We start from the raw sequence: 14277 nt of genomic DNA, 5'->3' as shown, positions 1-14277 counted from the left end.
TAAAAATCTGTGTATGAGCAGCAGCATTGTGAATGTTTGAAGTAAGGTGTGCATGTGGATGCCTGCACATAACACTAAATACATGTTTCCATGCATTTGTCATGGCTTTCTTGTGTTGTAAAAAGGATCATTAAAATAATTAAGGGCAAAAATTCTGCCTGTGGTGTCCAGAAATATCAAAGTTCTTTTCCATTTGCTGTGTAGCTAATTTCTCCTTTCATTGAGAAATTAAAGAAATACTAAGTGTGGCTAGTTTGATACTTCTTTGTACAGGAAAGTGTAGTGCATAGCAGCATTGCTAATACTACTAATAGCTCTGCATAGGCTAGTAAGAAAATGAACACAGCCACAGAATATTAAAGAATAAAAATCTGCACAAAAGAGGCTTTATGCAAGGGAAAGTAAGAAAATAGCATTTCGGGTCATGTATTTTTTTTTGTAATGCACAGTATTGATAACTTTCATTTGAACTTGTTGACATTTGGTTCCTAGTGTTTCAGCTGAAAACTTGGTTGTCTTTGTTCTCTTCCACTTCTTAAGGGTAAATAAAGCAGTGAAAACAAAACAATCCCCCTGAAGTGTGTGCCTTGTGTTAGGAAGATGTGATTTTTGCAATGCATTCTGCCATGCCCTGCAAAGTCATATCTGCGTGGGGACACAGCAGGGGTTAGCCACCACCGCTTCTCTGTGTTCCTAGACCTGCTGGAAGGAGCGGGATTGCTGAAGTGCTTGTGCTGATGCCTGCGCCATAAACCTGCAGCATCTTGTCATTCCTGAAATAATGTTGTGTGTATGAGTGTTTTTTCATATTTTCCACTGCAAGCATGCAGGTTTCCCGTTGTTGTCCCTTTGCCCCAGCAAATGTGTTTCCCAGACACTGGCAGCTGCCTGCCAGGGTTGGGAGTTGGGTTGTATCTCTGATTTCCTCACTAACTGAAGTGGGGGTGTTGGGGCAGCTTTCTACCAGCTTTCTCTTGCTGCCTCCCAGCTGCTCACTAACTCTTTTGCAGCAGGCAGATGTGGCAGTAATCACCGACAGCAAATTTCAACACTACAGAACACCTTTTCCTGCCAAGATGGCTGGCAGGACAGGGTCAGGAAGGGAGTATCCTTCCTGCTGCCTAGCAGTGGCACGCACTGCTGCACATCTGGGCAGTGAAGGGTGGGGTTTTTTCAATCTTTTGTCAGTCCCTTTTAAAACTGTCGAAGGGAAGGTGAAACCTAAGCGTGCTTCCTGATGCTCAGGCAGTGCTCAGAGTAGCTGTACCCCTACAGAAGGGATTTTTTCTAGACGGTACACTTAGGGCAGAGCTGAGTGGGTTGGACAGACGCCTCAAACCCTGCTCTCTGTTTTCATGCTTTTTTGCGTTAAATTGTGAAACAAACTTCCTTACAGAATCCACTTTGTTGAGTCTGGTCCCTCTGCGTCCTTCCTAGTAGGGCTGACCCCTCGAGCTGCTGCAGCTTCACCCTGGCTAGCAGCTGTGTGCGATACTTTGACTTCTCTTGTTTTTTGAGAGCATTGGCAATTTTTCCTAAGTTGGGGAGGCAGTGATTTTTATTTTTTTTTGTCAGAAGCAAAGGCCTTTGTACATCATGTGTGTTCCTGAGAAGATACCTGTATGACTGTCAGATTAAAAAGAAAGTCTTGATGCTACCAGCAGGTAATGTCTGCCCTATGTTATTCCCTTTAACCACGAGTTGAGCTGTATCTATATGTATTTATTTAGAACCATGTTCTCGTTTTTGGCTCTTGTCATAGGTCTGTACAAGAGATCTGCAGAACCTGCTATTTGTTAATCTTTTTCTTAACATTCGTTAAAGCCGCCTGAGTAAATCCAAGGAGACTTAGGGCAGGCAAAGTTGTTGGAAGCAGTATCTTCAGTACAAATACTGTTGCTTCCTTTTTTCCCTGGAAAGGGAGCAGTCTGTCTGTCCATCTGTGTGTACAGAGCCAGCATTCGGGAGGCTTTCAAGAACTGAAGGACTTGATCATTTTGTAACAAAACTGTTCCATCTCAACCAGGTTAAAGTAATAATTGGCTCAGACAGCAGTGTGCATGCATATTTATAGGCCATGTCTTGGTCTTGTAGAATACTGTGAAAGCTGCCTTTCATTTTTTTGCACAATCGTGTAAATAATGTTTGTGAAAAAGCATTGGATGCAAGCTGATTTTTTTAACATAGCTGTAGCTGTTTCTTCATATTCCTCTGAGTTGTATTTATTTATTTTTAATTGACCAGAGGTCAGATTTGTTTTCAAGAAAAATGCAAGTGCTTTAAAGGCAAATTTGCATTTCTAGAATGGTGTGAAGTGGGTAGCAAAATAATGTGGTTATATCTCTATTGATCCTTAGCAGAATTCTTAAAATATTTCTATACTACCTAGGGATATGATAGATAGGAACATGCTATAGAAAAGCATTATGAACTTTGTTCGCTGATTCTATTTATTTATACAACATCATATATTCAGCTTAATAAACTAGACAGTTTTGAACAGTGACTTTAGTTTTAGGCGTTGTGTTTCTGTGTATATATAAGATGTGAAATCAATAAATAAAATAGAAGTGATGCTTTGTTAACAGCAGAGCTTTACAATGGGTTTCTCTGCTTTACCTTGGTAAGGAGTGTTTGCAGTGTCAGCTGCAGGTTGTGTTTGTATGTAAATTGAGAGTTGCTGTATGAATGATTAGCACATAATAATCTGTCTGTAAACAAGACCTTTTCTGCCTCTTACCCTTCTCCTTCTAACTGGGCTTGGGACATGACTTACTTTCGATCTGTGCAGTAGCTGATGGGCTGGTGTCGTTGTCCTAGTGAGGAAACTGGAGGTCATGGAGGGAGGGTCTAGGACAGCTCTCTGTGGCCAACTCTCCACTGGACAACGCTACATGGCTGACTCTATGTGGGGACAACGCTACACAGGGCTCTCATGGGAGGTGGAGGAGGGACTGCCTGTGAGCTCATTCCTGCTGTGCCTGCAGTATACATCACATTAGGGGGAGGAGGAGGAGGTGTGCAGGCAGGAGGGCATTGCCTGGTGGGAGAGGCTGATATTCTGTCAGCCTTGGCTTGTGGGTTTTTTTTTTTTTTTTGTGGGGGAGACTAGGACAAATCACCGTGGCCAACCCAATGTGTTGAGTGGGACAGGCAGTGCTCAGGCAGCCATTTACCCCTGCTGCTGCTCCCCTTCTTGCTTCCCCCCTCCCTGCTCACCCCCCTGCCTGTGTGTCTCCTCCTCCTCCCCCTAATGTAATGGAGACTGTGAGCATGGCAGGAATGAGCTCATGGGTGGTCCCTCCTCTGCTTCCCGTGAGACCCACGTGGAGTTGTCCCCATCTGTGGAGGGAAATGAGGTAGGCCAAGGCTTGAAGTCTAGAATAGGAATGACAGATGCCATTCAGCTGGAGAACTAGTGAGGTCTTTCAGCCCAAGCTCAGGGAGATCCTTCCTGTGGAGGAGGCATGGAAAGGTAATGACAAATTTAAGAAATGTGGGATGAATTGTCATATTCCTACTTGACCTGTGGCAGGTGGTGGTGAAAAAGTCTCTGCTTATTTTCAAGGAAGCGTGATAGGAGAGGGGGCAAGAAATGGGATCTTTCTTTGTCCAGTGAAATCAGTGTGGCCTGGTGAGACTTTCTTGTATCCAGTCTTCGCCTTCATTATCCTTGGTGTCTTGGAAGTGGTGCTAGTTTTTGGAGAAGTATTTCCTTTTATCTCTGTGTGGAATTAGGTTATTTGTGATTCTCTGTTCTGCAAAGCAGAGGCTGCTCTAGGAGCTGTAAGTATTCAGAATAATTGTAGTTCTCTAAACGCTACTCAAAATTGAGGTAGGCTAATATTGCATGTGGGCAAAGGGAATGTTAGAATATTCCAACCATCAGCTGATTTAATTGGAGCTGCTATCTAACTCATTCAGCTCTTGGGTTTGATGTAGGTTCATAGACTCCTGTGTACTCCCAGATTTCTCAAAATGCAGCCCCGAGCAGGATCTTTCAAAAGCTGATGGTGTTGTGACCAAAAGCAGTGGAGCTGCTTCTCACAGACCTGAGTTACTGCAGTATATCTGTTGGAATTTTCTTTGCACCTCTGCTTGTGATGGTGCTGTGAGACAGACCTCTTGGGCATCTATACCACTGCATTGTAGCATCTTCTCATCAAGTCTAATTTGGTTCTACTGAATTCTTATCTAGCATCTGGAGTAGCTAAAGTGCACTGTGCTCTTAATTGGCTAAAATGTCTTTTTTAACAAATTCTGAGATGCCTTTGGAAGATATAATCCTATCCATCAGTAAAATCATATTCACTGTTGCTCTCTGTGTCAATGCAGCTAATCAAAACTCACACAGCTGTGCCAAATTTAATTAGACTTAGGGAGAATATTTAAGTGATAAGAACGTACTTCTCCCCCATACCCATTTGAAGTAAGTTCGTATAGTTTGCCTCAAAAAATAGTGCTTTTATGGGCTATCATGTTTCAGCATCTGTGCTTAAAATGCTTGCAAAAAGGAGCCAGATAGAGAGACAGCGTACTGAGAGGACCCCAGTGTAAATAATGTGAAGAAACAATTTGATATATGTTCCTAGCTGTCTGCTTTGCTACGAAGGGTCAATCACCATTGAACTAGCGGTGAGTCTTAACTGCCCTCAGAAGCATGCTTGCTTCTGGCATGGCTTACATCTGGAGATGCAAGAAACCAGAGGGGTTTATGAGGTTTGTGAAGCCATGCTCCTCTTAAGCATTTAGCTTTATAAAGATCAGCGTTTTTACTGAACAAGTAATATCTTTTCAGCACAAGGTAGGCTCCTATACTTTTGTGTGCATGGGACTGGAGGGTGATGCTTTCCATTCTCACTTCCTTAAACATCTGGGTAGGTATGATGCGATTTGGCATATTTGATGACAACATACTTAGTAAGTAGATTTTTATGTTGGGACTTCTGGTTCATAATGAAAAAAACTAAGAAGTAGAAGTCTGCTGGATATTTTCTGCTTTCTGTGCACTAGATGTGAGAGTTTACAGGCGATACATTTTTTTTGGATTGGTGCCTGACTGGGTGAGGCTTAAAATAGGTGACAGTGCACAGTCTTTTTATGGAAACTTCAGGATTTAATGTGCATATATGACATGACCTGAGGTGGAATGAAGTTGTGCAGCGTTCAAGAGGAAGAAATTAAAATGCTTAATAGAACATCCTTGTTCATGTTTTTAAGACTGAATACTTGACCTATATTTCCCAGTTTCTGTTGGAAGTAGGAATATTGCCTATGGAGCCATTAGGGGAGGTTGGGGGTGAAGTATTTTGGACAGTAAAACCATAATTGGTGTTTCAAGAAAAGGTAGAGCTGAGCAGATTAATTCAGTTTTCATTTAAATTTATTTTTTATTGGGAAAAACCCACTCCATTTTGCAACAAAACTCAGCAGTTCAGAACAGCTTCTTTTCCTTATCCTGTTTTTATCAGTGTGATTGCATTATCTTGGCTTCATTTACCTTCTTGTCCCATGGATTTTCTCTCCTGAAATCCATTATTTTACTTCTTGCTGCCTCACACCTCATTATGTACTCTGCTCAAATTGTACTTCTAAACACTGCTAGGTCTTATTTTGAACTGGTTGTAGTGTCCTTAATTTTCATAAGGACATGTGGGCTGACGTACTTGATGTGACTACTTGATGTAATTATCAAGCAGAGAATTCATTCTAGCTGTAGAATAAATACATGATGGTAGACAGCTGGATTTGATGCTACTGAGGTTTTAAAAACCATGAAGATAATCCTTTCTGAGTAGGTAAGCTGTTAAAAGTTCATGGCTAGTACAGTGTGAGAACAATTTCCTTTAGAGGAATGTAGCCGATTCTATTCACACAGAAAATGAATAGCTTCAAAATATGGCGAAAAAAAAAAAGTTTGAGGAAAAATTGATTCAATCCTGATTCCCTGGAGGAAATTCCTCTGTAACTGCAGGATACTGTCACTCAAATTCCATCCATGTTTCTATAGGATCTTTAAATCTATGTGTAGAATTCTATGGTAAGGATATTTTCATGATTCTTTTTTGTGTAATTTTTAAGCCATTCTTTTTTAATGATACTGTCTGTTCCTTTTTGTAAGGTTCATGGAGGGGCGGGGAATAGGGTTTTGTGAAAGCTGTTATCTCCTAAATTTTATGATGCTTATGTAGAAATTCATCATACTTGCAATATAAACAGGCAGATTTTTTTAATGAAATGTCTGGAAAGATGGAATGGAAGAAATTAATTTTGTAGAACAATGTGTTCTGTATAGCTTGGAGTTTGCCATGTGGTTTCTGTCTTTCAAAGTGCCTTTGTCAGAAAGGAATTATTCAGTATTTAATGTTGGGGGAGGGAGCGTTTTTACATAAGTTAACTATCCATGCATTGTGAATATTAACAGCAGAGACTGGTGGTGATATGTGTACTGATTAAAAATCCCTCTCTAAGCAGCCTGTATACCCTCAATGGCTACCTTAACTCCTTTTGTACTGTGGGTACAGGACAATGAAATATGCTTGTTTTCATTTACTTCGTCTTAGCTGTTAGGAGTCTTTGCAGTAGTAACTTTCTGAAATAACTTCTTAAATTCTTTTAGTCCTCTGCTCTGCAATTCCATAGACAAGTGGAAAACCTGCCCTCCGTTATCCCATTACTCATTGTCATTAACATTTCTTTTGAAAGGGTGTGAGAGAAGCATATGCTTGCAGCCTGAGTGCAGTAATAAGAGAGTGGGCAGAGCATGTGATAGTGAAAATCTCAACGTATAACATGGATGTCTGCTTGTTGGAAACTGCCTGTGGGGATACAGCTATTGTATTTCTTGCAACTTGTCAAACAAGTTTCACCAAAAAAAAGGTGCAACCAACCAAACCCTGGTTCTTCCGTTGTGCTTGTGTGCTATGCAACATCAACACATGTCAATATAGCTAGTAACCATGAGGTGAACACCAATAGAGTGAAGATTGTGGCTAGGTAAAACTATTTGAAGCAGCTTGAGTAAAATTATTTAAACCATCTCTAGTAGAATTTTAACAACCCTCATTCCTCCAGATGCTTGCTTTGATGCTGTCTTGTGGACAGCAATGTCCAGTCTGTACCTGATAAGACACAGAATATGAACTTTCATAGTGTCACATTTCCAGGAGGTCTTTCAAGTATGTATTAACAAATTTGAGTAACTCTTGCTATTACTTATTTTTTTAAACTTGTCATAATCTTCTTACTGAACAATTGTAATGTTGTTTTGGCTGAATTAACCACTTTGTGTAATTGGAATATGTGCCATGTTATACCTCTTCAGAATCAGCTGTGTATTCCGAGGAAACAGGACCTAGTAAAATGTTCTCAGTTGGTTTCACTTACTTGGACTTGAATGCTCTGCTTTCAGGAGGGGTAGGCTGTTTTTTTGAGGACAGAAAACCTCTTCATCTGCTGCATTGACTTTTGCTTGAAGTAAGGTCTGAATGAGGGCTTGATAGCCCATCTGGGTCAAATCGGTTTGTCTAGCTGTCTGTTCTTTGAGAGTGGCACAAGAAGTTGTTCAGGGGGCCTCTTGCTGCAGTTCATTTCGCTCATTATTTCCCCAGCATCCAGAGTTGTTACGTCAAGGCTGTTAAAGGGTATATCCTTGTCCACTCTTCTCAGTCGACTACTGTACAGACTCCTTTCAAATACACACTGTACATGCTATAGATCTTATTTTGGTCTTTGAAAGCAAAAACCTTTGGATAGCTTCCAGAAATGCTTTGTTGATATATGTGTAATTGTTTCCGTAAAGCAGGAGTTGGCCGTCAACATGAAGAAGTTAAATATTGTATTTACATATTATTTCTTTGTAGTGCTGGACCATTGTCCATGTCTCTTGGTACAGTTGCTCAGGTGAAAAGATATGGTTCTCTACATCCAGCTGAAACCCTTTTGGCTGACAGATATGTGTAAGTGTTGTCTACTGTATTGAATTTGACTGTTCCTATGTTTAGAAGAACTTCTGTCCCTGGAAACACTTGGTGAAACTAATACTGCTGTGATATTTTGGTCCTTAATTTGTCATGTGCAAGAACGCTTATTTTTGATTTGCTGTCTCCCGTGTGATAGAATCCTGTTCTTCTTCAACAGGATCTGAATTTCACCCTGTTATATTTAAAAATGCAAAACTTCAGAAATTGCGGTTCATTCTTGTGTTTCCTGTATCAGAGGATTGCATATGGACTTTCAAATTGAGGACATCATGTTGAAAAGTGTTGGTGGGAAGGGTGATCCCTTCTTTGCCCTCCCTTTCTTTCTTCCCCAATCCTCTTCCCCAAGAACCTCCACGTGTAGGACCTCAGGCATGGACAGTTCACGTGGGGTCAAAATTACTTCCTCCTGGCTGGTAGCTTCTATTCCAATGGCCAAGACCCAGTCCCTGGCCGTGCAGGGTCTCCTTCTACTTTTCCATGCAAGTCCTTGAAAAAGTTGTATTGTTGAGGACTTGTGCACCCAAAGTTGGTGCTGGAATTGTATCAAGCAGAAATTTTAGTTGTGGTAGAGTCACTTAGCAACAAGGAGATGCCTTTGCAAGAGAATGCTGTCACGGCATTGCTGTTAAAATGATTTGCTCATGGGGGTTGATATTTAAATTGTCTTACCTTTCAAACATAATACTTTTCTAAAGCTGCCAGTTTGGACAGTGGAAAAGCATCTTAAATAGAAATTGAGGACCTGGATGGTACTGTGCTGCTTTGTACTATAGCCCTGTCTTAAAGTTTCTTCTGAAACCCTGAAAGCTGTGGAAAAGAAGCACAGCTTAATTGGAAATAATGAATTTTGTAATCAGACTGCACGTTGTGGAATGCACAAGTCTGTTCATTGTGGGAGTGACTTGAGCGGCCATAAAGGTTATATACCTGGATATAAGGGGAGAAGGTGGCAGGGTGGAAGACACTAATTCTGTTGTGTAGACTTTTAAGTCCTAATGAGCAGGGAGCTTAAGTGTGTTTGTTGATGATTTTTATTTTTTTTTTAAAGTTTTGATGAACATATGCCAGGAAAAAGAGATTTAAAATGTGGTTGGTTACTTTGAGGTATGAACCTGTTTTATGAAAGTGCCTTAATTTTTGCCAATAGCTCACCTAAAGCCTTGATCAGATCATGTCGTCAGATGCTTGGAGTCATTTGGAGTGCAGAATTGAGCTGTTGTTTCCATCCATCAGTCAGCAAGTAGTTCAAGTATTTGCTTATAGACTTACATGAAAGACTCTCAAAATAATGTTTCTTAGAAGCCATCTGCTGTCAATCATTTCCTTTTTAACTGATTTGTAAATTCACCTCTGAGGTATCTTAGCGCTTGGAAATAGAAATATTTGTGATATACCTGTGTTTGTACAAGGTAAATGGTAATAATGGTTAAGTAAATGTTCTTTGTGGCCCCAAAACCTCCCAGTTCAGGAAATTGCTAAAGGCATGGACTGTGAGTTCATCAGTTACTCAAGTGTCTGTTGTGACTGTTGAATGAGTCTTAATATGCTGAAGCAGCAGATTAAGAAACCACTGTGTTTCTTGCTGCTTTAGAATTGTATGTCTGCAAACACTTCCAATAAGATTTGTTTTTAAAAACCCCGAAACACTAACTAATGTGAAATATTAAATACAAAAGAAACTCGAAACATGGGATTCGAAATGCTTTGTAGAACGTACAGTACTTTGCTGTGGGATTAACTGTAAGCAATGATGGACTTCGCTGTGCATCTTCATCGGTGGCTGTGGTGACCTTGATTGCTTCCTTTCAGTGGACAGAGAGGATGAATCAGTCGGGTGTGCAGGTGATATGTAGATTGTCTGGCTGATAAGTCTCAGTACATGAACTGTAACAATCTGAAAGACTTCAATGTGCTTGGCTTCCTAAAGAAATGTGGTAAGAATCTGTTTAAATGTTACAGAAAAATACTTGAGTGGTTTGCAAAATAGTGATGCCATGCAACTGCACCAGTTTAAGAAGGATGCTTGTAAAACACTTTCTACTTTGCTTACTCACATCCCTGCTTTTTCTTCCTTTGCCTATATTTGCTTACTTGATTTTTGGTTTTTTGTTTGTTTGTTTGTTCGGGGTTTTTTTGTTAATTTAATCAAATCCTGAGACGTTAAATGTATTGCGAAAACAGAGGTCTAAAATGTGTAGGAATGATGACAGGAACAGAATTTGGAGAATGACGATCTGTATTTACGCTTATTTAAGAGTCAGTGTAAACGAATGCCTGTTTTAAACAGTATAATTCCCCCCCCCCCCCCCCCCCCCCCGGTGTCAATGTATTTGTCAGTTACTTGCCTAGACTGGGCAGTGGTTTGCATTTTGTTGATAGTACAGTGCCATCTAGTGACTGCTCACATGAAGCTGGGGAGAAATTGCCAAGGAAAAATGTTGGCAAGAGCAGGTAGCATAGGTTGCAAGGCAGGATGGTTCACAGCTGCAAAAAGACTGCTTTATGGAAAGTCGAGTAAGCTGAAGTCCAATCCTTTGTACCTTGAGATGGGACCACTGCAAAAAATGCTCCTTGTGTTAGAATGTGGTTGGAGATGATGTGAGCTGTACAAGAGGAGGGTGGCTTTCTTACACAGCCAACTGCAAATGTGGCACTTGCAAAATTTTCAGTTGCAGTTAGCAATTTAATTACCTTAAGGTCTTGCTTTTTCCAAATGCTGTCATAATCTTTAGGTAAAGGTGACTTTGTTTTTTTTTTCAATGAAGGTAAGCATTTAAACAGTATATATATATTTTTTTTTTCTCTGTTTTTTGCAGCTTGATCACATATTGTCCCCCCCACCTATGCCTTTTCGAAAATCCAGCAGTCCTGAAGTCTCTTCTGGCCCTGGGAAGTGTTCTAAATTTAAGAGGCAGCTGAGTGAAGATGGAAGACAGTTCAGAAGAGGAAGCCTCGGAGGAGCTCTGACTGGTGAGTTTGGGATGTGTGTAATGTCACCTGCAGTTTTAGCAGCTATGGAGCTGATGGCACCTTGACCCCTGACATTTGCCTTGTGACCCAACTCTTTGGGGAGGTGTGAGCTCCACCTGGAGTTTCCATAAAGTCTCTTCCACTTGGATTCCACAGTTGTCAGCAGGGTGAGCTCATGTTTGAGGCTCTGCCTCCATGGGGTGCTGATAGGTGGCCAAGCATAGCGTGAAAATGACCCATTTATTGAAATTTTCAGGAATATGGCATTATCGTGCTGACTTAGTTTGGCAGCTAGGGTTGTTTGAGATGTGCTCGCATGCATTCATCCATGGGATCACATACATCTTGTTTCCTCAAGGAGCTGAAGTGCACAGATGGTCCCTTTAGACTCGATTTTGTTAAAGAAAAAGCTATTTAGCCTCCCTTATCTGGTGGATTCCTCGCAGGGGAGGGGGGGGCGCATTACCAGCTAGCCACTGGCTGTGGACTACAACTTCTCTGTGGAGGTGTGCAGAGGTAGCCCTTGAGGAGGGCTCAGGCCTTCACTGCACCGATAGCGTCTGTGGAAGATGCCAAATGCTGAAATTGCGATTGTGTCCTGGGAGCTGTATGGCTGTGGTGGTCACTAAAAGAGTAATTGTTTTTGAGTGTGGAGTGAAATGAATGTGAAAACATTGGGACAAGTTAACTGGCACTTGCTTTGTGTGTTTCAAGAAAAAAGATTTTTTGAATTCACTAGAATTTGGCAATTAAATATATTCCTGAAGTGCACAATTTCTAACAGTTTGAAGACTTTGTTGTGAAGAACAGGATATTTAGTACGTGGTGAGAGGGACAATAGATTTCAGTGAACTTAGTGGAAGCGATAAATTTGAGACTGAACATTTTGTTTTATCTGTTCAGGAGATGTTGATTGATATCAAAATCAAACAGGTGAAATTCAGGTTAGAGGAATTTGAAATGGCATTTACTGGAGATGTGACTGTCTTCTCTTTCTAAATTGTGTACATTATTCAAAGGTGTTTTTGCTTGGGGATGAAAAATGGTGCCACAGTGCATAGAGCTGACTCTTTTGCCTTAAGTGTCTGGGAAGTGCTTTTAAAGTATTTGCTTTTCTCACTTACTTCCCACCACTCTGCTTTTCCTTATGCTGGAAAAAGCTCCAAGAAGCTGTTGCGATACTTCTATTTGTGTGTAATCAGTAGCTTAGAATCACCTACAAAGCTTGTAATGAGTGACAAATGATTTTTTTTTTTTTACCTAAGTAACTGAAATTAAGTTGTCTCATACTTTATGTGAAGGAAGGACAGGTACTACAGGAACTTTACATGTAGCATCAGCATGTAATTGTTGCTGTGATTTTTAGTGTCACTAGGGTAAGCTTTGTCATTTCGTTTGCAACTTCATTTTTATCGAGTTGTATTATGAAGATTTCAGAAACAATGTAAGAGTGTTTGTGATATGTATGAGCTTTTGTGAAAGATAAGTGACTTACAGCAGTCTGAAGTGTCAGTTTTGCTAACCATTTCAGTGAAATCTCTGGCTTCTCTGGAGTGTTACTACTCTAAAAACTTGAAGTGTAGACCAAACTAGTGTTTTATTGAAACTAAAAATTGCCAGCACAGCACTTACTATTTCAGCAGGAGTTGGCGTGGGTTTTTAATTTTGGTTTTGCTTAGCTCTAAAATAGGGTGGTGGTCTTTAAAAATTGTCCCTATAAAGCTCTCCAGATAAAGAGGAAGAAGGCAGCCTAATCCAAACAAATGAAGCAAATGTGTTCTGCTGCTGCAGTCTCTGGTCTTTATCTCTACTCTTGAATTATTGCTTGAGGCCTTTATAAAGGGAAATGGATATGCTTTTGTCTGCTTGCAATATGTTGTGCAGGGCTTCGTGTCAGGATTTGGGAATATAGCATGCAATGATGTTAAACTGCTTTATTACTAATGTACTTTAAATGAACCTGAATACCCTAAGGCTTTGGTGTCCTAAAATAATATAAATATCTTAACAGCTTTCGTGATGCTGATTAAATTAATCAAAGTCAGTCCAATAACAGAAGGTTCTCAATATTCTTTCAGGATTTAAAAAAAAAATTATTTTAAAGAAACTGCTGCAGATAGCGGATTATTGCATAGAGTTGTTTCAAATGTTCAGTAATCTGAAGATAGTCATTTCAGTGTTACCTTGGACTTGTATTTAGTTACCTTTTTTACATACTTACCTTTTTGGTGGGTTTTTTTTTTGGTTTGTCTTTGTTTTTCTTTTTTAGTTTCTTAAATGCTTAAGAGTGGCTCATTGTTCTGGTTTGAAACTACTAGAATCACAGTATCAGTTTAAAAAAAAAAAAGCGAGGGGGATGGGAAGGCCTTCCATTAAAATGAGTGAGCTGATGTGTTCTTGGGTTGGGTTTACTTCTATGCTCACATATCCCCTCCCTAATTTCTGTCTGAGTTTTAATGTTTCGGAAAACATATTTGTGGTCCCTAAGGAAAAAAAAAAAATTTGGCGACGTGTCATTTACAAAAGTACTTGATCTTTAATATCACTTGACACTGATTACTGTCTTCCTTTCTTCTTCTCTTTTGTTGCTTTTGGTACTCTTTTAGCTTAAGTACTAGCTTAACAATGGGTATCAGTCCTTTGGAAAATAGCTCAGAAAGGTATTTTTGAAACTGTTCAAGGTACAGTCTCTACCTCTGTTGTTCAAAAGTGTCAGCTTTGCTAAACTCCTAGAAACTCAATGTTGGAGTAAGTAAAGCACAAGAGAAGACTCCTAGCTTATGAACTTGCTGAGTATTCCTATGCTTATGCTTGTTGCTCACTCCAAATGTTAAAAAATAAGTGAGTTGTGCTTTGTGTGTTTCTGTCTTTCCCTTTGCTGTTAAAACCACGGTATTATTGAGCCATACAACATAAGTAGTATTAACGATAAAAACAACCACAAAAAATTAATTTGTTTATATAAAACAGGATAGTTCAAATCCTGCAGGGCTGAATACTAATAGAGGTAAATAGATAGGGGTTTTATCGCTGGGAATAGATCCCAAATAAATGAGTTTATTGGGCTTTACAACTGGGAATAATGTTATGCGTGGCATATGCGAAGAAATAAAATTATATTGTTGCAATATATTGAATGAGACAGACAAAACCTGAAGGATTACAGTTGCTGAGAAGCTACTACTCTGAATTGGCTAAATTACAAAACTCTTTATATAGGGATATGAGTAAAATTGAGAATGATTGACAAGGTCTTTCCAGTGCGAAGTCAACACAAGGGAGAGGAGGTTTGGAAACTTGTAAAGGTGGGATAGAAACTGAAGTT

The 14277-nt window shown here is 39.9% G+C and overlaps 1 protein-coding gene across 3 annotated transcripts in view; it reads left to right on the top strand.

Annotated features, from left to right (window-relative positions):
* The window catches only part of MAST4 (microtubule associated serine/threonine kinase family member 4), a 303723-nt gene that overhangs the window by 54844 nt on the left and 234602 nt on the right, over positions 1-14277 (top strand). For all 3 annotated transcript variants that reach the window (XM_086480573.1, XM_086480572.1, XM_086480571.1), the window contains exon 2: positions 10799-10952. In XM_086480573.1, coding sequence (XP_086336699.1) covers positions 10799-10952 — 154 coding nt within the window. The remainder of the gene's footprint in view (positions 1-10798; positions 10953-14277) is intronic.

The sequence above is a fragment of the Leptosomus discolor genome, chromosome Z (genome assembly GCF_034619465.1).
Source record: "Leptosomus discolor isolate bLepDis1 chromosome Z, bLepDis1.hap2, whole genome shotgun sequence".
In the NCBI taxonomy this organism is placed as follows: Eukaryota; Metazoa; Chordata; class Aves; order Leptosomiformes; family Leptosomidae; genus Leptosomus; species Leptosomus discolor.
The sequence above is the reverse complement of the archived record's forward strand: the minus strand, read 5'-3'. Positions and strand labels throughout refer to the sequence as shown.